Here is a 26626-nt window from a genome sequence, read left to right on the forward strand (position 1 = left end):
CTGATGATCCGAATACTCTTCTATAACCAAGAGTGTTTAAAAAGTCTGCCTTTTAATTTTATTCACTCACTTGTCTTTCAAAAACTATGCACACAATTCTGTGGTGATCAGAGATGTTTTCTCTTTCAACGTCACAATGCCAAAGGCATTTGTGTTCCATACTTTATGCATTTATGTTAAATGCTTGGAACATTTGGTTTCATTTTTAGTAAAAGCCACAAGAAAAAAGTTGTCCTTTTTTTGTTAAGCTTTTCATTGTGTTTTGCTGTAGTTAAGTGTCTTGTCTGGTTTGTGTCTTATGAATTTGAGTGAGATGGTTTTGGGACTATTTCATCTGTGCCATTTACAATCTTCTGGTGAAAGGGGACTTTGTATTGCTTTCACCTCAGCAGGACCTGAATTGTCTCAGACTTGCAATCAGATGTAGCACTGACCTTACCTACATCAACCGAATAATAGAATTATGCAGCAGGGTAAATTTCAAATATATAAAGGTTTATTATGTCCCCTTGCCCCACGCCAATATTGGAGCATTAGCAATAGGTAACAGAGAAGCAAAATAAACCTCAGTTGAAAAATGCCAGTTCAAAATTAGTCACGTCCCAAAGTTCTTATTGGAACTTAAAACAACCGAGGAAAACAGCAACCTTTTTACAGAAGTGCACTCTATAAACAGCTTGTGGTTCCAGCCTGGAAACTGGAACAGCCAAACAGCTGGGGAATTTGGTTTAATAGCTTGAGGTGAACTTTTTTTTGTTTGTTTCATAAGCAGTGTATGGAAAGGCATTAACCAGCACAAATATGGGTATAAGGAATTATTGACTTGCAGTTAGGGATTCATACTTTACCAGCAAATGTGGGCAGTGGTAGATATCTAAAATAAATCATTAGAGTGACGTATAAACAAACAGAAAGCTAATGGCACATCCCCACCAAATAAAATCAATCACATCACTCCAATGCTAGCTTAAAGTGACTATAGCAAAGGACAACTCGCAATGGCCTTACAAAAACAAACCTTTATTTTTCTAGAGCCAATGTACTTGTTCCAATTTATCTTTACCTCTGAAAAATGAAGGCACAGCCCTGTTGCCTGTCCTTCATGAGTCTTCTGCTTAAAATGTGCTACAAATTGATACTGACAAGATCGTTTTCTAATATAACAAGGCTCGGCTTGTTTTAACAATGCTCGCAGGTGTCCTCCCGCAGACAGATCAGTGTGCCACTTACAAAAGAAAAAACAAAATATTATCTAAAATATCTGAGAAGCTTTATGATTACACTCTTCAAATGGAAAGTGAATGCACTTCTGCACAAAAAGTCTATTGACAATATTTAGCAGTGTGCCTGTGTGTTTGGTTAAATGAAAACAGAAATATTGATGTGTGGCCGTCTTTGGTAGCCCTGGACCCTGTACAAAGGGCCCATTCTCTAAGAAGTCATGTGATTCCAGTGTCTTGCATTGGTAAGCAGCCAAGGCTACATTAATGTAGCAAGTGTTCAAGTTAGCGTGCTAGGTGTTGGTAGGAATAAAGGCTTGTCTGTGTTAATGCTCCCACTAGAAGCCTGCATCTCATTTTTAGGTGATGGTCAATGTTTATGTAGGATTTGGAAATACTAATTCTTCCCAATAATAGAAGCTACAATACTGACAATTTATTTCTGTAACATAGGTACAAAGGAACTAAAATCTGAGGTCCAGATTATTAAAGACTTCACTGTAGACCACCAAATTCCCCTACGCCATGTGACTGAAGGACCCCACTACTGTTACATTGCATTGATTTCTAATCTAAGTGTGGCTTGAGCACACTTATATTTATATGTAAGTGTGGGCTTGAGTCTACAGGTGGCCAGACTCACAGAATACAGTAATAGCATGTCCTATTTTGTGCCTGGTGGGATTTGGAAATGTTTCATTTTAACTAAATACTGTATACAAAGGATTACTGTAAAATAGAATCATTTTTCTTTTAGTACTTCACAATAGATTGCACATGCATGCTACTATTTTAAGAAATCACAATAAGTGGTAAACTGAAAAAGGCTACACAATCCTACAGATTAAAGTCAGTAGGCTTGCAGTAAATAAAGGAATCACCTCAAAGAAGGTAGCAAACTATATATATAGATTATATCAGTGTGATGGCAATAATGCTGATGCTTGCCACAACCACCACCGCACCTAAAAAAATAGAACAAACTAAAATGCAAGCGTCGCAACACTTGGTATCACAATTTTCATGCAAACGTCTAGTCCATAAAAGCAGCAATAGTAATATATGTAGTCCAGTTCTTGCAAATGCAAAATACTTATGTTGTGCTAAGCAGCTGGAAGACAGGAACCATTTAAAAAAGAAGCCTCTTATTATAGCTACATACCTATTTAACTAAAAGGAATGCTAACCATTTCAAATCTTATCAGCACTACAAACAGAATCATGCGTTTTTGTTAGCCCAGAGTATATTTTGACAACACGTATGGCCGTTGGTAGTTTTCAATAACAGTACTCTGCTCTGAGCTCAAAGACATTTTCTCCTTGGCTTCCCTGGCCTCAGATGACCTCAGAGGACTTTGAGGATAAAAGCAGAGTGTTTTATCTGACCTTGTGTAGTTTGTAATATATTATAAATTATTAAACAATCCATAAATTAGTGACAACCATGACACTGGCACTGGCCTACAAAGGCTCCTGGTCTCAGCCTTGGTTTGGCCTCCAGGCGCCCGACCTCAGCCTTACCTTGAATCCAACACTAATGGCAATATAGCTTACGTAAATCATACTATCACCTGATCTCAGTATTATTAAAATGGTATGGCCCAAGCCAGCATGGGTCATAAGGCTAACAATGGATAGAATTTGTCTGTTGCTGATTTTGGATAGAAAATAAATCACCAGCTGGAATGCTGGTCCAGATTTTTTGCTGCAGATTGTCGGGGGGGGGGGGGGGGGGGGGGATATTGGACAATGATTAATCTGACCTAAATTATTAAAATTACATTTCAAATCAATAAAAAAAATAAAAAAAAAACATTGGTTAATTTAAAGCTATTTAATTTGCAACTTGAATGAATAACCCATCCACGAATGGCCGTGTACATACAATCAAATGTTGATGACAAACTTCAGTTTTTTACATTACTCAAACAGTGATCTTGCAATTTATTTTGGGGGTTGTACAATGACTGTCGGGTCTGCAGGTGTTAATGTCAGTTTGCAGATCTGTTCCGTGAAATGCGTGAAGATGGTCTGCAAATCCATTTAGAGATCAAGTACCCTATTTACAAACATTTTAAGACAGGAATGTTTTTTTTAATAGATTTTAAATAATTTTCTTGAGAATAAACTCCTAATCATTCTCTATTAGATTTTTTTTTTTTTTTTTTTAATGGAGTTGATTAAATTGATCAAATCAGTACTGAACCAAACATTCTTAATTTGTTTTATATGGGTCTATGTGTGTAATAGAATAGTCTAATTAATAAATAAATAAGTTGTCTCTGTACACTAACTGCAAATATATGAGTATTTCTCAGTTGTTCCTTCTTTAGTGTTATTTTAGTTACAATCATATAGTGAATTTATACCGTCTTCTTGTATGATATTCCAATTATTGAAGCATTGTATGTGAGGTCTTGGATTGGATAAAGGGCTTAAAGTTGTTTTGTTAAAAAAAAATGTTGTTTTGGTTTTCAACAGGTCATGCTGACTAGGAGCTATTTAATCTGGTGGAAAAAAACGTATATGCATATTTAATTTCTCAACGACAAAAAAACAAAACAAAACAAAAAAAACATTAATTATATAAATGCCAATGTGTATGTGCACCTGACTAAAGTCAACGCTTTCCTGTAAACCAACCACAACTACTAGCAACAACGACATTGACTAAATATTGTAGTTTTAATGAACAATATACAGTTGCCCGCACAGCCATTTCATGGTTAACAGGACTACAATTTCCAAGATACCTGGGAGCCGCAACACGCCTGCTCAGTTGGTTTAATTTGTACGTAAACAGCCCAGCAGGAAGTTGCCTATTGATATTCTCTGAAACAGGTTAGTTGTGTACATTGTTTATTATGCTTTGTATACAAGTTGATACGGTTTGCATGGCTTTTACATTATGTTTAATTGTTCAAGCAACGTTATGTTTGAGAGGAAAGATGGTCATTTAAAAACATTGCCGCTCTCGTGACAGTCAAGACAGGACAGACTGGTAAATCCAGCACAAGGCTTAGGGCCTCAAAATGTTGTTAAGTCCGCTTGTAATGGTATACAAAAGTAAAAAGTAATAAAAGTGGTTGTTTGTTTAACTATGTTCTAATTTATCAGGACTATTAAGAAACTGACATTGCTAGTTCGACACTGTCTCTCTCTGTCAATCATGGGACACAGTTTAAAACGCATTACAGTATCTGTCAGTGTCATTGTGACTTAGAAATATTCCGCGAAGTTTCTGTGTTTTTGGTATTCATTACAAGCATTGAGAGATCTAGCATCGAATAATTCGCTGGTCCACAGTCAGTGTTGTTTTTTCCAGCCCTTTGTGGTCTAGTGGGTTATTCGGCTATCCTCATTCATGGAATAACTACAGTACTCTCTATGAACGTTCATTTATTTCTTAGCATGGCGTTCATGGCGTATCGTTACAATATTTGTTTTCTTGTAAAAGTTGTCCATCTAAAATTACATTATTATGATTTATTATTATTGATAAACCTGCATTTTAAGCATTTGTTGCAGTAAATCAGACTGTGTTAATCTGAAATGTAGATTGACCTATTGGGTATATTGGTTTACTTGTTACTTGAGTGAGCCTTGGTTGTCATTATTGTGTAGCACTATCACGAATGGTACATCCCTTTATATTATATTTGTATAGTAAAGGAGAGAACAGCCTATATTGCCACAAGCAGCATTTGGATTGCAGAGTGTCAAATGATCAGTAAGTAGATCAGCAGTTGGAATCATGGTCCAGCTGAGTTGCCAAGTTTGGCTAGGAGCACTATGTCCGCAGGTTGGGGTGGAGAATCAAGTTGAGGTTTCTCAGGGTGCGCCCCTACCTCCAGGATTCAGTAGCTTGGTAACGTTCTTAAGTTCAGAAAGTGAAAAGAGGTAACTGACTTGACAGCGGGAATAGTTATTGCTCCCCTTTTCATTGCTCATTTGTAATTCCTAATATTAATCACATTGCTTTGGGTGATATAAATAAAAAAAAAACGTTTAAATGTCCTGCCCCCTATCAGTTAAAAGTCCAATCCATCACAGTCCTCTAGCACTGTATATCCTTTCTTCACCTTGCTGTTGGGTCATTCCCTGTCAACTCAAGCAGGCTTCCCACCTTATATTTTGTGTAATGGAAGATACAGGTTAGGTATGAAACCAGGCCAGATATTTAAGGTCAATGATGAAGGTTTGCTGAGATATACCCCTTTTGTGGTGGGGGTGGGGGGGGGTGGGGGGGTCACTGACATACCGTACTCAAAAATATTTTAATTAATCCAGTTCAAACTTTAGTGGCCACACTGAAGTACCGTTTCATGTTTAGTTGGGCGTAATGCGTACACACACTAATGCTATTAGAATAGTTTGGTTACAGTTCCTAATACGATAGTATCCCACACAATAATGTGTTATGCCCCATATTAACAGAGGTCCATATTGCTAAGAGATAAAACAAGTATTTTGGAAAAAAGTAAATGCAAACACACACACAAGTAGGGCTTGAAGTTTTTGGTTTTATTTTTAATCAGGTGACAATTTAGCTTATTCTGTTTCAAAATTAAACTCAGAAAAAGCTGTTAATTGCAAAACAATCTTTGCTTTTACCTTCATGTCTTGCCTGAGCCTAATTCTGTTCCCTTTTAATTTTATTTCAAACAGAGCTGACAAATTCCGTGAATTGTTCATCCCCGATCCTACTTTTAACTCGCATTTCATTTTTGCAGTCGCCTAATTTAACGTTGTGCGTTTGTTATTTTCCGCAGTAGTTTAACAGAGGATGCCCTCACAGATTTCTTTAAGCATAAAAATTAATACCTAGTGCAGAGTGTACACTGACAGCAAGTCAGTTGTCAATCAGAAGTTTTTTTTGCTAAGCAGTCAGCATCTTCAGTATTCTCATGAAGAAGATTGCTCAAAAGAAAAGGCACTTTTGCATATAAAAAACTATATATATTTTACTGCATCATCATTCAAGCTGCTTTCAGGCGACCTAACAGCTGTTCATCACTGTGAGACAGAGCACTCTCCATTGCTTTTGCCATTGCCTGACGTGAAGTTTTTTCATGCAGCAGAAGAAAAAGTTGCTTTTCTTTTTTAACCAGCGCTCCATTTCTTTTTTTTAACTCTTTACACTCAGCCATATTTCCTCCTGTTTTTCACTGTTTTCATTTATGTATGTTTAACTACTGGATTGTTTGTACTGCATGCATGTAACATATCAAGTGAAAGGCCACACAATGTCCTTTCATATTATGTAAGTTGCATACTATATGTGGTAGAGATGAGAATATATGTAAAAAAAAACCAAAATTCCAAAATAATCATGTTTGGTCACTGCTATATATATTGTAATCATAGATGGCTCAAAAAAAAAAAAAAAACACTGCACCGTTGAAACTCAATATGAAATTAACCCTTTGCAGTCCATTGTTGGACTGGGTCCGACATTGCAATTATTCCTCACAGGTCCTTTGTCGGACTGGGTCCAACATCATTATAGCAATGCAATAAACGGGTGTCTAGTCGTTTTTTCTCCGGAAAAAGCCGAGAAAATCATTCAGTTGCCGAGTGGGAGCGACAGGAGCCAAGACAAGTCGAAAAAAAAAAAAAAAAGGCGTATCTCATGATTAGTCATACATGGTATCTGGTATCAGATAACGGGGCGGGTCGTAAGTAAACAAGTTGGCTGACTGAATCAGTGCACAGAAAACACGGACATTTGCAGAGCTTTTTTGAGATGTTATAGTAATAAAATAATGACTTGTAACGCAGTATTGAGGAGTTTGGTGATAAAACGAGTGATCCGGAGATGATCGATCGGTATATACGACTATTATTATTATTATTATTTATTTCTTACATAGGTGAACGCTATAGCAAACAAAAGGGTGGGGCGGGGCTGGAGATGCCTAGTGAGTGCTTTGTTGATTAATAAATGGACCGCAAAGGGTTAACATTGGCAGGGGGGTGGGGGGCGGACTGAGCTTCTAAGCTTTCCAACGATACCGCCCCTTTCTGTCTAGCTGCTATGGAGCAATAGGCTCAAATAAAAACCTGAGCTGTGAACTCTGTCACATGATAAGAGGCTTAACTTCAGGCGACCGTAGTTCCGGCTAGGAGTACCGCATATACACACTAAATACGTCTTTGGAAAGCCCCAAGTCTACTTTTAAACAAGCCATAACCAGGTAGGTGGCTTTTAAGGTGCCTGAGTAATATGTGCGTAACCTTCGGAGCCCTGGTGCCCCAAAATGAATGGGGCTGAGTTTTAAGAGTTAAAGAGAAAGTCACCACTTGCAAAACAACACCTAGATATACTTAATATCGTCTTTGTTTTTTTTTTTTCAAAACTGTTTACTTACTGCAGTGTACTGAGTTTCTATAATCCTTAAAGATAGCGGCTGAGAATCACGTACGAAAGAATAAAGTCTGGCGGTACTTAAGATATCCAGCACTACTTTTATTTATTTATTTTAACCAGAAGTACTCAGAATGCGGCTCATAGTGCTTTTGTCACTGACACCCGCTTCCTTATAGATTGTTGTAGCGTTTCAGGCATTCTAAATTGCGTGAAAAATACAGTAGCTTGGTGTCTTCAAATATCTCTGCGATTTTCCGCACTGAAAGTCGCAAATATGCGCGATTCCCGCAATCCCGCACTGAAATTCAAGACCTGGTTATATGAGGAGGAGGTTAAATGTCAGCAAAACTTGCAAAGAAAATGTACAAAGTGAAATTTACTGGTTGCATAAGTATTCAGCCCCTTAAGTCAGTACTTGGTAGAAGCACCTTTTGCAGCAATTACTTTTTGGATAGGTCTCTACTAGCTTTGCACAGTCGGATGCTGAAACTTTTGCCCATTCTTCACAGGAAAATTGCTCCAGTTCTGATAAGTTTGTTGATGATCGTTGATGGACTGCAATCTTCAAGTCTCGCCATAAATTTTCGATTGGATTCAAGTCAGGACTTTGACTAGGCCACTCAAGAACATTAATTCTCTTCTTGTTCAACCACTCCAGTGTGGCTTTGGCTTTGTGCTTCGGGTCATTGTCCTGCTGAAATGTGAATTTCCTCCCAGTTTCAGAGTTTTGGCTGACTCAAACAGGTTTTCCTCAAGGATTCGCCTGTACTTTGCACCATCCATTCTCCCCTCTATCCTGACAAGCTTCCCAGTCCCTGCTGAAGAGAAGCATCCCCATAACATGATGCTGCCACCACCATGCTGGACAGGTGGGATGTTGTTGACTGGGAGATGTGCAGTGTTGGGCTTGCTCCAGACGTAACGCTTGGAATTTATACCGAAAAGTTTAATTTTTGTCTTGTCTGACCCCAAAACCTTTTTCCACATGTCTGCAGTATCATCTACATGCTTTTTCGCAAACTCCATACATGCTTTAAGATGAGGCTTTTTGAGTAATGGCTTCTTTCTTGCCACCCGTCCATACAGGCCAGCTTTGTGTAGGGACCGGCTTATTGTTGATGTGTGAACACTGACTCCCATCTCAGACACAGAACTTTGCAGATCTCTCAAAGTCATTGTTGGCTTCAGAGTGACATCCCGAACCAGTTTCCTGCTTGCACGGCTGCTCAGTTTGGGAGGGCGACCTGATCTGGGTAGTGTCTGGGTGGTATGATGCATCTTCCACTTCTTAATTATGGACTTCACTGTGCTGAGAGGGATAATCAGTGTCTTTGAAATGTTCTTGTACCCTTCTCCTGCTCTGTGCCTCTCTACCACTTTATCCCTGACTTGTTTCAAAAGCTCCTTGGTCTTCATGGTTGCTTTGTTGGATAACTATGTGAGTTGCAGCTTGAAAGTCTTTATACCTGAGGGAAATTATTACAAGTTAAACCACTTTGAGTACACACAGGCTGAAACCATTTCACTAATTTTGTGACCTTTCAAACAAATCATTTGCACCTGAGCTGATTTTGGGCTGCAGTAGCAAAGGGGTTGAATACTTATGCAACTGAGATTAATCTGTTTTTCTCTGTAAAGCTTACTTATTTATATTCTATATGCATTTTTAACTTTATCAATGTGGAGTAGTTTGTGTAGATCCTACATGTAAAGTGTAATTTGAAAGCGTTGTGGAGTACGCTCAGGTGCCAACAAAATGTGAAAATTTTGCAGGGGGGTGAATACTTCTGCAAACCACTGTATATATTTTAGGTCTGTCGCTCAATTAAAATATTTGATCGGTTAATTTATGGACATTAGTTGATTAATCGGTAGATTAATCTGTGCACATTTTAAAATAAAGGTAACAGTCTTAAAACAGGTCCTGCACAGTAACCCACAAAAAAAAAAAAAATACTAGACATTAATAGAATATAAGTAGCACACAGACATTACATTGTGCACTTATGTAATGCAGAGCGTTTCGTTGTTTGTATCCGAAAAAACTATCGGCATCCAATGCAAACTTTGTTTATATACAGTATTGTGAACGTGTGGGTTGCAGTGCGTAGTGAAAGGGTGATGCAGGTGCTCCAGACAAAGACAAACACAAAGTTCACGGTACAAGTTATTTTATTCTTCTTGACCAGTATTTAAATGATAAAACTGGCTCTACCCAGCCATGGGTATTGCCAGCGCCAAACGGGTTTAAGTAATAAAGCTGGCTTAATAATAATAATGCATTGTATTACCAAGTTGTAATTGCTTACTTAGATGGACAACAAAAGACATGTTTACTTATGTTGGGTCAAAGGCTGCAGGAAGAGCTTCACTATCTGCTTTTCATTTTTGGCTTATTCCAATCCTCTTTCAGTACCAGAAACAGCTACTTCACCAATTATTTTTAAACCACTTTTTCCTCCTGTCTTCTTTTCCCTTCTTTTAATTTTGTTCTGCTCAGTAGATTTCTTTCTACTGTTCTCTGCTTCACCCGACAGTGTTAACTGCATCTGTGATCATCTGCCACTTGATTCTTGTCTCCTATGACTAAACTTCCTGACAGTGCAGAATAGAACAGATTTGTGCTGACCAGCCATTTCAGTAATTATATGAACAAAATTATTGAACAGGGATGAAAAGGGGATCTGTTGTCTTTTAAATCTATGTTTTAGAAATGCACTGCTGTTATTTTTTTGCGATATATTAAAATGTCTTGCGTATATAACACAGAATTCTGCGTAAACGTGAGCTCTGAAATGCAGTGTCAACTTTATGTTCTATTTATTTTGGGAATAAACAAGACAATGTTTAACTTGAACTGCTATTTTATTATTATTATTTATTTCTTAGCAGACGCCCTTATCCAGGGTGACTTACAATCGTAAGCAAATACATGGGCATTCAGAACAGAAAATAGGAAGCACTTTTTTACACAGAGAATAGTGAGGGTCTGGAACCAACTCCCCAGTAATGTTGTTGAAGCTGATACCCTGGGAACCTTCAAGAAGCTGCTTGATGAGATTCAGGGATCAATAAGCTACTAACAACCAAACAAGCAAGATGGGCCGAATGGCCTCCTCTTGTTTGTAAACTTTATTATGTTCTGAGCAATATAATGGCTTTTATTACTTTTTGAAAACGAACAAATATCCAAACAAATATTTAAATTAAAAGCAAATATCCGAACATGAAAATCCTGTGTTCGTCCCAGCACTAATATATAATATATTTATAGTAAATATGGACTGGAGAGGAGGGCTATAGTGGAAAATGATTTCCCCGACGGAAGACTACTGTTACCGACAGGGGGCTATAATTGCCCTGGAGGTAACAATAGTTTTCCCGAGGGGCATTTAATTTTCCACTGTAACGGGGGAGATCTGTGCTGACTATCTGGCGCATGCATGGTTCTGCAGGAAGAGGGCAGCAGCCTCGTAAGATCTGTCTGTCAGTCATGGCGATGACATGGAGAGGTAGGGAAGAGGGTGTGTTGGCTTTCCTTCTCTCTGAGTGGCTGAGGCTGGCCTTGGGGGATTGCTCGGCACATAAGTACTGCTCTTGGTTGTGCATTCGGTTGGCCAAGATAGGGGTTACCCAGAGACGCTTGCTGAGGAGGCGAGCGTGAACGAAACAGGCAAGCATGGCTGAAGAAGACAGCCAGCCTTAAATAAAGAAAATTATAATTAAAATAAATTGTTACTTACCCGAGGGGGACGTGTGTAAATAGAGGGGAACCTTGGCCATCCCAGTGTATAGTGCATAGCGTAGGACGGATACCCGAACTGACCGACTTAGCGGCAGTGGAGACACTGCGTAAGCAGTACCTTTATTTTGTAGTTTTATTACTGTGTATTATTTTCCCTTTCTCTTTCGCCTTTTGTTATTTATTATTTCAGAGCACCTGTGAGTGCGCCAGCATTTGACAGTTTACCTGTATTGGTATTACTGTGGTCCTGTTTACCATTGTCGGTATTCAGGCCCCGGACAACAGCGCCCTCTGCGAGCTAAAATAAATCAAACAGGAAATAAGAAAACTGGGCACCAGTGCGGTGTTTTCAACTAAACCTTCTGTCTCCTGCGTGTGTCATATTTAAATCCAGAATAAATAGAATTTCAAAAAATCAGTGTTAAAGTATTTTTAATGTTTTTTTATTTTTTTTATTTCTAAATGCCGTATGTTTACAATTACCAAAATTGTAGATTGAACAGCAAAAATGAATTAATTGTAAATGTATTTAGGTATATCAGTGTTTTAAATCAATTGAATAGCCCCCAGAGAGTGATTGAGACTGTGTTCTTCCTGGTCCAGATGTGTGTACTTAGTGCCCAGGTTTATCTTCATCTCTTCCTTTGTCCACCTCCCTCTTCCTCAACAGCTGGACAGTGAACTTCTTTCCCTAGAGTGTGGCAATGATTTGGAAACGTTATGTTTGCGCACCAGCCACTGAATGAAAGGTCCAAATTTGTCCACATTCTATACTAGTAAACTTTTTCTTATTTTTCTGTTAGTAGATAGCAAGCTAGTTTTAAAATGACCACAGTAAGATAGTTTTCTAATTCGCTGTGGTATACTTAAAACATGTATTAACCATAACAACTTTGGCATACTGTAGAGAGCATCTCTGTTTCATGTGGTTCTTTAAAACAACACAAATACTTTGTAGATGAATAAGAATGTACTGAAAACATTTCCATATATGGTATAAATTATCCCATGAACTAGCTTTTGTAAGAAAAAACAATAACCTGCATTAGCAAGCTTTCACTGTTTTTAAGAATGTTCTGAATTGGGCAGGGGAAAAAACAGTTTTGGTGTGGCTCTAAGGGGTGGATTGTATAAAAGTTTTTTGGTATTGCAATAGGGGTGCAATAGTTTGTATATTTATCTTACAGTGAATTTATTTCTATTTTTATTTATTTTTTTGTTTTCAGTTGGGTCATTTCATAATCCTGTTTCCACAGACTTTTCACTTTCAATTAAGATTTGACTTTTTAAGTTTCTTTACACGTGTATTTTTCCTGTTGTCTTATAATTAAACATACCTGTAAAGGAGCATATTGATGGTTTTACTACAGATTTCCAGCCCTACTGTTCCTCCAAAACCACTCAGTAGTGCTGACTTTATAAATACTAAAATAAATGTAATACATTTAATGACAAACAATTTGACTAAAATACTTTTTCAGTGTTTTCAGATGTTCAGCAAGTGGGTCACAACAGTAAGGCGCAGCATTCCAGTTAGGTTGAGAATTTCAAATTTAGTAGAACAATTTGCAAAATATATGTTAATGCACCAAGAATTTAAATTATATTAAGCAACATTTGTTTTTGGAGGCAGTTCCATTCTAGACAAGTTAAGGTACCTGCAGAACCTGACAATCCAGTCTGTGTATAGCTTTGAAAGGTCATTCTCTCGACTATGGGTGTGTATTTAATTACATATGAAGAAGCGGAAGACATTTTAGAAGAGTGGTGTACTTTTTTGCTGAGGGTAAATTTAAATATGAGAAATTAACTTCTTAATCTTGTCCTTTACCATGCTCTGTTGATGCTAAAGTAACTTTAATGAAGTTTTCAGCATGTATATCCATAACTGGGCCATATTTAAGGAAATATGTTTTGGTACTGTATGTACTTCAGGAGGCTGTGTTGAATATGGTGTACAATTATATTTAGGCGATGTAAGTAGAGAAACCCGAAGTATTTTCTTTTCTTTTTTTTTTTGATACATATTGTGTGATATTACCCTTGTTTGTGCTCACTGCTCTTAACTTTTTTTTCTAACACATATATGTACTAGGTCTACTACAGCAAAAGAAAACACTTTATTATTATTATTATTATTATTATTATTATTATTATTATTATTTATTTTCTTAGCAGGCGCCCTTATCCAGGGCGACTTACAATTGTTACAAGATATCACATTTTCATGTTATACACATTATACATTATTTCACATTATACAGATATCACATTATTTTTACATATGTAAAAAAAAAATAATGTGATATCTGTATAATGTGAAATAATGTGTAATGTGTATAATGTGATATCTGAGTAGTTATCATCTGCAATAAATACACCCAATGTTTAATTTTTAATGAAATACGAAAATAAAATGTCCCAGTTTTTCACGCTGCAAATGTGGTAACCCTGATTACAGTTGCCACTGCTTAGAATGGGCATGTTAGTGTTAATGTGATTCGCCCACAGTAAGCGATGGACAGTGTAAACTCCCACACAATAACCTAACATTCAAGATGTCCCCCAGTCACCAGTACAGTAAACAAAACAAACAAGCTTGTATGTGGTTAAAAGTCTTTAAGAGACACTCATTACACTAATAAAAAATGTTATTAAAACCTATACATGTAATAAAACGTGCAAAAAAGTAATGCAAGTGCAGAAATGTACAGAACAGGTAGGCTACATCACTGCAAATTGTTTCCAGCGAAGAAATCTGTGGTACATATCTGGACGGTTTGTTTTTGCAAGTATGGACGGCAAACTTTGTCAGCGTTTTCTAAAAAATCCCAATTCGGCTTTATATCCGGATGCTGCTCCATAGCACGCCACAGAGAAATGCACCACCTGGTGGTTCTTTGGGGGATTTTTCACAAATGTAGTTGACGCACGATTTAGAAAAAAGAGCAACTGACCGATAACCTGCAGCGCACCCCCGTATGACACATTGCGCCAACACTTCACAAAGACCAAGCACCTTAAGGCGTAAGCATGTAGTTATTCCTCTATTCTGTGATTCCTCTTGCATGTATAGTATACACAATATACTGAATTCACTTTTATGATCTGATTTTTAGGGAGCCTTATGTACAGTAAAATAATCAGGGTGTAGAGGTCTTAGCAGTGGAAATATGAATTACAGTACTCAGTGCTGCAACCTGCAGCAGGCATGCTTATGGAGAAACAAGCACTTTAACTTGTTTTCTTTTTCCTCTCTCGTCACATTAATTGGGAGTATAATACAGTAACACCACCTTGAAACCTTGTGGTTTGTGTTGCAGGTGAAATGGAGAGGTAACGCAGACAGAGGCACGGACACAGAGGAGATCAGGGTGCTAGTGCCACCGCCATCACCATGACCGAGTGCTTCCTGCCCCCCACCAGCAGCCCCAGCGAGCACCGGCGGGTTGAGCACCCTGGGGCAATGGCCCGCACCCCCAGCTCCGAGGAGATTAGCCCCATCAAGTTCCCGGGGTTGTACCGAACCGGCGAGCCCTCCCCACCTCATGATGGGCTGCACCAGCCGGCGGACGTGGCCTCCGACGAGGAGAAGGACCACAGCAAGAAGAAGGGGAAGTTCAAGAAGAAGGAGAAGAGGAGTAAGTAGCAGGCAGCAAGGAAAATTAATTATAAAGGTGTACCGTATGTGAAAATGTTTTCAATATTAAAAAATAAAAAAGTTTGTAAAGTATTTAAATCATTGGCTAATTCACAAGACACTGTTTGAAAGAAGCTCATTTTTGCTCATTTAAAATGCATGTAAAAATCAAATGTGGATACTAACAACTACAGTGCATGCCCCTATCCTTGGCTCGGCATGTTGTTACAGTACCAGATGATCCATGCCCTGCTTCAGCCCAGGAATTTATATTGGATTTGCTCTCAGGTTCCACTTGGGGGTAATCTTAAATTGAGGGGGGCCTCTTGATAATAGTGTCAAAAGGTTGCAGTCGTTATTAGCCATATTGGAGTTAACTTCTTTCCACAAAACTCCCATTCACTTCTTCATAATCATTCTAAAGCCATTCTAAAGGTTTATTTTAATACGAATAACAAGCATGTTTGCCTCTTTACTTTAATTGCTAATCACATTTAGTAACAATTGTTAAACCTACTTGTTTAAACTGGATTATTTATCTGTTTTCAATTATTTATATTGCCGTAATAATTTCTTACCATAATCTCACATTAATTTGATTTGATTTGATTTATCCCTAACTGCCTGCAGTCTCTTGAGAAAAGTGTTTTGTTTTTCTCATGGTGGCTGTATGACATCACTAAATCTCATAATATGATATTGGTCCAAAAAAAAAAAAAAAAAAAAAATTCCAGTTGTAATGTAATTTAAACTGTTGAACTGTAAAAAAAAAAAAAAAAAACAAAAAAAACCCTGTTTAAAACACAGACATTATTATCTATATTGAAAGGCAGTTAAAAAAAAGATAGAAGCAAGTTTCAGTGGGTATAATGGTTTAATTGAAGCCTGACCTTTTATGTGTTGTGAGTGAGATAGAAAGAATTCAGTGTGTTTAGAACTCCATATGTTTTCCTAACAGCCGAGGGCTACGCAGCTTTCCAGGAAGACAGCTCGGGGGATGAAGCGGAAAGCCCCTCCAAGATGAAGCGTTCCAAGGGAATCCATGTGTTCAAGAAGCCCAGCTTCTCCAAGAAGAAGGAGAAGGACTTCAAGGTGAAGGAGAAGCCTAAAGAGGAGAAGCACAAAGAGGAGAAGCACAAGGAAGAGAAGCACAAAGAGGAAAAACACAAGGAGAAGAAATCTAAGGACCTAACTGCCGCTGACGTGGTCAAGCAGTGGAAAGAGAAGAAGAAGAAGAAGAAGCCCAGTGCTGAACCGGAGGCGGTCCCGCAGGAAGCCCCCTGTCTGCGGCCAGTCTTTGGAGTCCCCCTGGCAGAGGCTGTGGATCGGACAATCTTGTATGATGGGGTCCGCCTGCCTGCCATCTTCCGAGAGTGCATTGACTATATCGAGAACTGTGGTACGAAGTGTGAAGGCATTTATCGAGTATCAGGTATTTGTCCTTAGATTTTCTCTACCCTCCCTTTTTATTATTTGTTTAATTTATTTGTATGTATGTCACAGTCACATTTTTAGCTGTATTTTGATATCAAAGGGCATTCCTTAGCACTAATTATTCAACATTACTATGAGTGTATGCTTAAATGTGCTCTCTTTTTTTTTTTTTTATAAACCTGGTCTGCTTTTATTTCATTCTATTATTTTATGATTGCCAAATAATTAACACTTCATTTGCCTCCCTTTCTTGCACTGCAGGAATGAAGTCTAAGGTGGACGAGCTGAAAGCTGCCTATGACCGGGAGGAGTCCCCTTGTCTTGATGATTATGATCCCCATGCGGTGGCCAGCCTGCTGAAGCAGTACCTGCGAGAGCTGCCAGAGAACCTGCTGGGCCGGGACTTGACAGTCCACTTTGAGGAGGCCTGCGGTCGCCCCTCTGACGCTGAAAAGGTGCAGGAGTTCCAGCGACTCCTGGCTGACATGCCTCCCTGCAACCACCTGATGCTGGCCTGGCTCTTGGTCCACATGGACCATATCATTGCCAAGGAGGCCGACACCAAGATGAACATCCAAAACATCTCCATTGTCCTGAGCCCCACTATCCAGGTGAACAAGACATTTAGCCCTTAGGGCTGTGTATAAGACCCCTATAGCAGAGCAGTGCAAGACATATTTTTTTTTTTTTTCCATTTTATGAATGAGCTTATTACCAATACACAGTTTTTAATCAAGCCTATAGTAAAATCTGGAATGGATCAAACTGCTGTACAATGGGTGTCGTCTTCCCATCCTATGAGGAGCTAGATGGATGACCTGTGTTGCACAGTGACTCACTTTGTGTTCCATTCCATTTAAGTTTTGTATTCTGGTAAACCTTACCAGAAATTAGATATCTGTTGTTGAAATACACTATTGAAGAAAATAATGAATAATGTGTTGGTATACAGAGTAATTACAAACACAAAATGTGGAAGTTTGTGACCAGTTCAGAAGCTTAACACGTGGAGCGTCTGAGGGAGATATGCTTAACCCACATTTAGCACCCATGATATCTACCTTAGATAATAGATTGTTTTATATTAACTACACCCTGGTTTGAGAGGAGAGAAGGTTTAGAGCAGAAAATATTGGGTCTCCATATGAAGAGCCAGTGACATGTTTTCGTAAACTCCACGCCTATCCTAGAGTGTACAGCTCTATGGATGTTGTGCAAGTCTATACATGCTGTTCTCGTCGTCCTGCAGACCTCTCTGATTGGATAGTTCATTGTTGTTATTATTATTGGTTGTTATTATTATAAATAATACTGTCCTTTTTATATGCAAGTGTCAATGGGGTTTCTCATGTAAATTTATCTTCCGATGTTCCTTGTTCTGAAGTGTGACATAGGTTTTATATATGTCTCGATTCCTATCCATCTGTTGCCGATGGTACTACGCAAGTGTCCATGGAGTTTCTCATGTTAATTTTTGTTCCGATGTTCCTTGATCCGAAGGTCTACCTATCACTCAGAACAGGAATGAAAGAACAGAGGGAGTGATTCAGACTCGGCCTGAGAAGCAGTGGGCAGAGGGTTTGCCCGGGCAAAGCCAGAAATAAGTTATTTGCCCAAAGTCACCTGGCAATTCGCGAATTGCCCACATTTCGGGCTTTGCCTGTAACATAGACAAAAGTGTTCCAGCACGTAATTATTTTGAAACTAGCAGCTCCCAGCATCCTATGAAGATGCCACTGTGCTTTTTTTTTTTTTTTTTACAGTTTAAACAGGTTTGGCGAAGCATAAAATCTGTCACAAATACTATTCTGTAACATTTTGCCTATAAAATAAAACTTCTGTAGACATCACCGAGTAATAATATATTGTTATTTTTTGGTGGTATTCGTAATTGGTGGACTTGTCCTTTGTAGAGCACTGGCACTGCAGATGAAGATTTTCTTTAACTCTTGACTTGCAGTATATGTTAGTGAGTTTCCTAGCTGGATAAGCTGTTGGTTATTTCATTCCTATACAAGTTGATTTTAAGTGTCAGAAAATGACAAAGAGCACACTTTATTTCCACACATTTGCTTATGGTCATACTGTTTTCTGTGCTGCTTCTGGTATTCACTGCAGAAAGCTACATTTTCTACAAGGTTCTGTCACTGTCATACCCACGATTATTGTGTTTCATGTACACATAAGGGGTTGCTTCCTGATACCTAGTTTTTACATAGCTTTTGGCTTCCACTGTCATCCTGAAATTATTCACGACAATCTTACTTGAGCAGCTACTGATAAATAAACAATTATCTCAAGTTATTGTTGAAGCTGGAGCTTAAACACCACCTAATTGCATTAAATGTTACTGTGTTTATTAGTTTTTCATAATTATTTTCTGCTACTTCTGTCTGAAGTGTCTTGGAACAGCGGTGCTGACTTGTGGCTCTTTCAATCCATTCCAGTCCTAATCATGAGCTGCACACTTGTGTTGTTTTTCTGTTAAATGGGCTGTTCTGTGTCTTCCCCCTGCAGATCAGCAACCGGGTGCTATATGTGTTCTTTACCCACATCAAGGAGCTCTTTGGGGATGTGAAGCTGAAGCCGGCAGTGAAACCCCTTCGTTGGTCCAACATGGCCACCATGCCTGCCCTGCCAAAGACACAGGAGAGTGTCAAGGAGGAGATACGCAGGCAGGTAGGTCAGAGGCAAGAAAGGGCAGGGCTAACTCAACAGCATGCTTTGATAGTCCAAGTTTGTACAGTGAACAATTATTATGTTAGGAACCCCGCGGATCGTCTCAGGCAAGCAGGTTCTGAGTAGAGAGGTAGTTTTCCCACAGGTAGATGGGATTTGTATAGGGATTGTAAAATATACAATAACCTCTTCACACAAGAGGGAATATAATATTAATTAGCATAACAAAATAGTTTGTCTCTGCACATGTCTAATCTGGTACTAATTATGAGGCAGCAGTGTGTAGTGGTTAGGGCTCTGGACTCTTGACCGGAGGGTCGTGGGTTCAATCCCTGGTAGGGGACACTGCTGCTGTACCCTTGAGCAAGGTACTTTACCTAGATTGCTCCAGTAAAAAAACAACTGTATAAATGGGTAATTCTATGTAAAAATAATGTGTAAAAAAAAATGTAATTGTATGTAAAAAGAATGTGATATCTTGTAACAATTGTAAGTCGCCCTGGATAAGTTTGTGTGCTAAGAAATAAATAAATAAATAAATAATAATAATAATAATAATAATAAATATATAAGCTTAACAGCAGATACCTGGTGAGTGCTTGACTTTAAGTAATCCAGACCAAAATATAACCATTTACAAAATGGTTAATAATAGCATTAATATCTTCTGTAGCGGTTATTACTTGTAGATAGTTGACTTGTGGTAAGTTATCTAGCAGGTAATGACAGCTGCATCAGATTTAATGCTTAAATAATGCACTCCTTGAAGTCTTAAATACGTGGCAGGCTGGTTTATGTCTTGCAACCTTTGTGACTTGGACCACATCAGGCCAGACCTGGAGAGTGACTTAAGTTATAAGGACTTGGAGTCAAAAGTTGTATTTCGTTGCAACCCTACCACTAGTGTGCTGTTGTTATCTGGAATGAGCCTCTTCATAAGCTTTAGGTACTGGCTCTTCATTCTATACTTGTCCTCATCAAGGAGTTTCTTCTGAACTGCCTACATCGAGACCTGCAGGCAGGAATTAAAGACCTATCGAAGGAGGAGAGGCTGTGGGAGGTCCAGCGCATACTGACAGCACTAAAACGGAAGTTGAGAGAGGCTAAAAGACAGGCAAGTACCAACAGACAGCAAGCGTGGAACCCCTCATGTTCAAATCTCTTCCCTTTTGCCACATAGTGCTGTCTTTATTCAAGTGAATATTGTTCAAAGTATGTGATTTTCAAAATAACAACAACAGCAATCCGCTTGGACTTATGTAGTGCCTTTCACAGCCAAAGATGACCCAAACAGAATATTGGACATTCATTTTTAGGAATGGCTTCTTAATTTGTTACATGATTTACACTACAGTAACTGTATATTCTGAGAAATATTTTAGTGTTTGTTTGTTTGTTAGTTTATTTATTTATTTAAAATTATTTATTGTTATTTACATTTTTGAAAAAAAAAAAAAAAAAAAATATATATATATATATATATATATATATATATATATATAAAATTTAGGAGTGTGAAACTAAGATTGCCCAGGAGATTGCCAGTCTTTCCAAGGAAGATGTCTCTAAGGAAGAAATGAATGAAAATGAAGAGGAGGTCCTCAATATCCTGTTGTCCCAGGTAGATGCCTTACATACAATTGTTGTACTGTGCATCAATGTGGCCATCTACCAGATTTACCTGGTGACTTCACTCATTACCATTACCAGGACATTTCTCTTAACAGAATAAAATAAAAAAAACATGGTGACTGCAAAGCTGAACCGATATTGTGTAATTACCTGAGATGCAACATATTGCCTTCATTATGGGTCCTTAAGAGTTTATTAATCTAAATATGTGTTCAATTATCTAGGAGAATGAGATCCTCACAGAGCAGGAGGAGCTGGTGTCCATGGAGCAGTTCCTGAGGAGACAGATCGCTTCTGAGAAAGAAGAAATTGAGCGTCTCCGAGCTGAAATTGCTGAAATTCAAAGGTGGGGTGTTAATCTATATTGATGGATTTACAGTATACTTCTGTTCACTTATTTAAAAAACTGTTACCAAACTGTCAGCAACTTTAAAGCTTAATTTAAAACTAATCAGCTTCAACGCTAAACACACAAGGTATGTGTTTAATTTTCAGCACTTTCCAGCTTTGTTTTTTATTGTCTCCCCCCCACAGCCGTCAGCAGCAGCATGGGCGCAGCGAGACAGAGGAGTACTCCTCAGACAGCGAGAGTGAGAGTGAGGATGAGGAGGAGCTGCAGCTCATTCTGGAGGACCTGCAGAAACAGAACCAGGAGCTGGAGGTGAGCATGTGTGTGCTTGGTTTCAATGTCTCTGAATAGTGCAGCTGGCAACAAGGGAAAGACCTTGTGAGAGCCTGGAGAGACAGCTGACAGGAGGAAAGAGACCCCATTGGGGCTGGCAAGGGTTAGCTACCCTTGTTGACAGTATCTAGCTCTGTGTTTAGAGGATGCTGGAGACACCCGTCCAAGGTTTCTAAAAGAGAAAATTAAAGAGAAAAATACCTCTAGAGTCTGCGAGAGTGGGGGCGGAAGATGACTCAACGTTGGACAACACGGTTAACGACTTAGGAATGGAAACGGATATGAGAATGGAGAGTACTTCACAAAAGAGTTCAAGATCTGCAGTTAGCAAAGATATGGAACTCCAGGTTTGTGTCTGCGACTGGAGCAAGGCGACAACGATCAAGGGTTTGAAGATTCATCAAGAGAGAATGAAATGCTTGAGGGAGAAGGGACAAGGGCCTTGCATTGATCAGTACTTCTTATGAAGTCAGTCAAGTCAGTCGAATGAAATCCAGCAACAGGAAGCAAACCACAGTTCGCAGGATATCAGCAAGATGTGAGGAGGACCTGCATAAACACAACTAGTGATAAACCTAATGATCCTTGTGAAGCCAGTCAGACAAACCAGCATAAAAGAGAAACGAACCTCAACAGGCACAAGCCATGGCGTCGAGCAGGTGTAGTCTTTATACCAAAAGAAAAAGATTATACAAGCATCAGTCAGTTTTTGCCCTATTTCCCTATTAAACGTGGAAGGCAAGATTTTCTTCAGCATTATTGCTCAGAGATTGTCAGCTTACCTATTAAAGAACTGCTTCATTGACACTTCAGTACAAAAAGCAGACATTCCAGGTTTCCCAGGATGCTTATAGAACACATCAATGTGATCTGGCAACAAATTCAATCAGCTAAAAAGGAGAGGAAGGAGTGTGATATTCCTGGATTTGGCTAATGCATATGGTTCAGTGCCACATGAACGTCTTTGGGCAGCATTTTATTTTTTCAGTGTACCGATGACAATAACAAATTTAGTGAAAGCCTTCTTTTGGAGTATTGCAATTTAGTTTTTCAACTTCAGAATTCAACACTACATTGCAATGCCTAGAAGCTGGAAAAATGGCAGGATGCACCATTTCTCCACTGGCTTTTACCATGGCAATGGAAGTAATTATTAGGGCATCAAAATGGGTAGTGGGAGGAGTGCGCTTGGCTTCTGGAATGTGACTACCACCAATTTGAGCATACATGGATGACATGACAACCATGGCTACAACAGTAGCCTGCACTAATCGGTTATTAACCAGTAACAATGAATGGGCACGAATGCAATTCAAGCCCACTAAATCAAAGAGCATCACTACAATCATAGGTAAAGTAGTAGATAAAAGGTTCTACGTTAATGGTGAGGCAATACCAACAGTTTCTGAGAAGCCAGTGAAAAGTCTTGGGAGATGGTACAACGGGGATCTAAAGGACACAGTTTGTGTGGGAGAAGTTAGACAACAAGCAGTAGAAGGGCTGAAGAGCATAGACAGCAGCAAACTAAAACTCTGGTGCTTTCAGTTTGGTCTACTGTTGAGGCTGCTGTGGCCAGTGACTGTGTAAGAGGTTTCTTTGACAACAGTAGAGAAGCTGGAAGCTTTAATCAGTTCATATGTCAGGAAATGGTTGGGAGTTCCACGCTGCCTCAGCAGAGTGGGACTTTATGGTAAAGGAATACTGCAGCTACCAGTCTCCTCTCTAACTGAGGAGTTTAAGTGCGCCAATTTGTCATTTGTCATGCGACAAATGCGTAAAGGAGGCAGACAAATGCGTAAAGGAGGCAGCACCTGTGTTGAAAACTGGAAGAAAGTAGGCGGCAAAGAAAGCCGTGGAAGATGCAAAGGCTGCCCTTTGAATCGGTGATATCATGGGGCAAGTTCAGCATGGAAGAGGGGGTCTTGGTCTCAGTTCAGCTTGTCCTCTCAACGGAGGAAGATGGTAGTTGATGAGGTGCGTAAAGGCCATTTCCCAGGCCAAGCAGGGAGAATGGATGAGATGGGAGAGTGTGGAACATACCAAGATCGGCTGGCAAGACCTATGGACAATGGAACATAGCAGGATCAGTTTCCTCATCAGGTCAACATATGAAGTTTTCCCATCACCACAGAACCTAAACCTCTGGGTAGGAGAGGATCCCTCATGTCCTTTGTGTTCATCACCTTCAACATTAAGGCACATTTTGACAGGATGTAAGGTGGGTCTTAGCCAAGGACGGTTTACTTGGCGCCATGACCAGGTGCTGCGATGTTTGGCCTTAGCATTGGAAGACAAGCGTAACATGACCAATAAGTTGCCACCAGTTCCATCAAAACATTACCCAGTGGAGGTGGATTGTCGAGGATTTGTGGCACACTCTACAACCTGGTTTCTTTGAGATGTCGGATTCAGTGGCCAAGAGTTGCGTCGCACAGTGAAGAACTTATCTGAAGCAGCAGAGAGGAGACGGAAAGATTCTGGTTGAGGATCTCAAGCACAATAGAAATAAAGAAACGCTGATGTACAGGTTAGTAAGCTGGGTTGAGTTGAGTGAGGGATGGAGGGGGGTGATGCCGGGACACCAGAATCACCTTCGAGCCCTCTTGAGGTGTAGTGGGCTAGTCAACGAAACACAGAGGATGGAGGGTGCCCACTTCAAGAACCCAGAGATGTACCCTACTTCGCTCAGTCCAGACGGTTGTCATGCTGATGCACTGGGGAGACCGCACTGTGGTTGATCCCTGGAGCCAGCATCGCAGCCGTTGTGTGGGCTGATGCGCTGGGGAGGCAAAATAAGCTGATCCCTGGAGCCAGCATTACACTTTAACACCAGGCAGAAGGATATCTACAACATCAGATGGAAGGAAACGCAAATGGATGGAGACACAGATGGATCACATTAGTTTACTGTAAAGCTACGTCTTAATTGGTGCTTATCTTGGCGAGAGCCGAGTTCAAATCACCATGAAGTTTTAACATCTACTTTCATGTAATGGAAATCAAATCTGACTCTGGAGATATGTCAGTGGGAAGCTCAATTGAGAAGTTCAAACCTTGTCCCCAGTTTCAGTGATTCTTAAATATTGTTTTTGTGTGTTGTTTTGATATGTGATAACTTTAGGACACTAGAAAGACTAACTCAAATCCTCCTGTTTTGCTGTAGTTTTTCCCATTCGTTTGTGTGAAAACATAAAAACGACTTTCTAAATAGAAGTACTGTGGAACCAAGTGGGACTTTTGCCATGTCACTTGGGCCTCAGCGCTGCTAAAAGCTTTTAAATGATGAAACAGCAGTTATTTGAAACCTTAAACTACAGACCAAAAAGAAATAAAAAATACATTTTGGGAGGGGTGTTGTGGAAATTATAATAAAAGGAAGAGAGACTGCGAGTTCCAAACACACAGGCCTTTATTTCTTAAGTTTGCAAACTGAAAACACTCTCAACACACAGGGTGCTAGATAATTATCGAGCAGTGTTTCAACATACAGAGTTAGATCAGTTTCTTATATACCTTAAAACTGTCAGCAAGGCAGAGGGTTAGCCAATGATGATTCAGGTATTAGCATATAAGAGAAAACTTATAACTATGCATACGTGGCATAAAACTAAGCAAGCAGATAAAAAGGATGGGTGGTTTGGGTATACGTGTAAAAAGACACGTCTGGCTCATCCTGTTATCTTCACAGCCACAGCTGCAGTGTAGGCATCTTGCGGTTCCTTGTAACAAACTTTATCTTAGGCAAAGCATACAAGGTTATGTGAGCAAGGTTATAGGAGTACAAAATGCCAGTACATTATGTCGAGCCAATTCTATTTTCTGTAACATTTCTATTACAGGGGGAACAAATTTAATTTATTATAATATATTTTTTTACCCTGCAGATTAAAAACACCCACCTCAACCAGGCGATCCACGAGGAGCGAGAGGCGATCATTGAGCTTCGGGTGCAGTTGCGGCTGTTGCAGACCGAGAAAGTGAAGCAGGAGCAGCAGCAAGGCCAGGAGAACGGGGGGGAGGAGCTAGGGAAGCGCACTGCCAGCATCACCAGTGTCCAGCTACAGAAGGACCCCGTGGGAACTGAGACCAAGGCTGGCAAGGAGCCTCTTAAAATATCTCCCAGCAAGGACCGCAGAGAGACTCCCATCTGAGGAGCCAAGTGGGAGAAACAGCAGGATGGCTTAGAGCAGATGTGCTCAGTCAGAGTCCTGTCAGCTCCATGTAAGACAATTTGCAGTGGTTCATGACAGTCTGATCACAGTACTGTAGGTGATCTTGCCCTGCGTGCAAAAGTTAAGGGTGCATTCCTTTAAACAGCCTTTATGGATATGCCATTTGGATATGACTATTGTGATGATAGAAGTTAAGATGATGTATTCTTTTAGATACGGATGACAATGATCACCTCTACATGTGAAAAAAGGCAAGAAGCTTTAACTTTTTTTCTGTGTATCAAAAAAAAACAACAAAAAAAAAAAAAACACCTTTAAGTTTGCAGGGCCATTTGTTATAAATAATATAGATGATTTACAGTATCAACAACATTACCTGGAGTTGATGTTTTCCTTAAATGGTCTAAACTGTATTGCAGGAACTGTCTTTCACATAAGGTAAATATTTAATACCATGCATTTTTACCTGACCTGAAGCTGTTGTTTCCTATGGTTATATAAGGAATCCTGCAGCCAATATATGGTTTGTGAATATGATAAACTGTGAGTTGCATGTAAACTTTGAACTGTATGTAAATCAATGTATTTACTCAAATGCTTATTATCATACAGCATTTCCATATTCTAGGTTAATATTAGAGGTGTGCAAATCTAATTTTTTGATTTATCAAGTGTGCCGAATGACAAGTCATAGGTTCATAATTCCTTCTCCTTTACACTGGATTTTTTTTTTTTCTGATGTTTGTCACTGGTTTAATTAATGTAAAAATTGGTCGAAGATTGGAATGTGGCCAAGCCTTGTATTATGAAGATCTGATCTGTTAAACTTAATATTCTTCCCTTCTGTTCCCATAAACTTCCAGCTGGAACAGTATTGATTATTATTTTTCTGTTGTTACATTTTACAGACATTTGCTGGAGAACCGAATAATTTTCTACTGGCAAAACTGATTCCATGCCTTTTTACATAACTGTATTTATTGTTCGGGGGACCTTTTGTTTTTATCCAGTACACCTCCGTATCTGTCTTTCGCACTGAATCCTTTGGGTCC

The 26626-nt window shown here is 39.2% G+C and overlaps 1 protein-coding gene across 1 annotated transcript; it reads left to right on the forward strand.

Annotated features, from left to right (window-relative positions):
* The first annotated feature begins 3960 nt into the window (after positions 1–3960).
* LOC117399832 (ralA-binding protein 1-like) lies at positions 3961–26458 on the forward strand. The gene is made up of 10 exons (XM_033999236.3): positions 3961–4061; positions 14659–14976; positions 15934–16407; positions 16671–17020; positions 18927–19088; positions 20071–20202; positions 20599–20709; positions 20945–21066; positions 21255–21381; positions 25287–26458. Exons 2-10 carry the CDS (start codon positions 14733–14735, stop codon positions 25551–25553), a joined length of 1989 nt encoding a protein of 662 aa, XP_033855127.1. The 5' UTR covers positions 3961–4061; positions 14659–14732; the 3' UTR covers positions 25554–26458.
* Positions 26459–26626: the final 168 nt, after the last annotated feature.

This window comes from Acipenser ruthenus, chromosome 4, assembly GCF_902713425.1.
Source record: "Acipenser ruthenus chromosome 4, fAciRut3.2 maternal haplotype, whole genome shotgun sequence".
NCBI classification, from domain to species: Eukaryota; Metazoa; Chordata; class Actinopteri; order Acipenseriformes; family Acipenseridae; genus Acipenser; species Acipenser ruthenus.

Excerpts from the sequence above, each read along its gene's own strand:
- LOC117399832 (XM_033999236.3), top strand. The coding sequence starts at position 14,733 with ATGACCGAGTGCTTCCTGCCCCCCACCAGCAGCCCCAGCGAGCACCGG. Across the intron at positions 16,408-16,670 it reads AGGCATTTATCGAGTATCAG|GAATGAAGTCTAAGGTGGAC; the intron begins GTATTTGTCCTT and ends CTTGCACTGCAG. Across the intron at positions 19,089-20,070 it reads AGGAGGAGATACGCAGGCAG|GAGTTTCTTCTGAACTGCCT; the intron begins GTAGGTCAGAGG and ends GTCCTCATCAAG.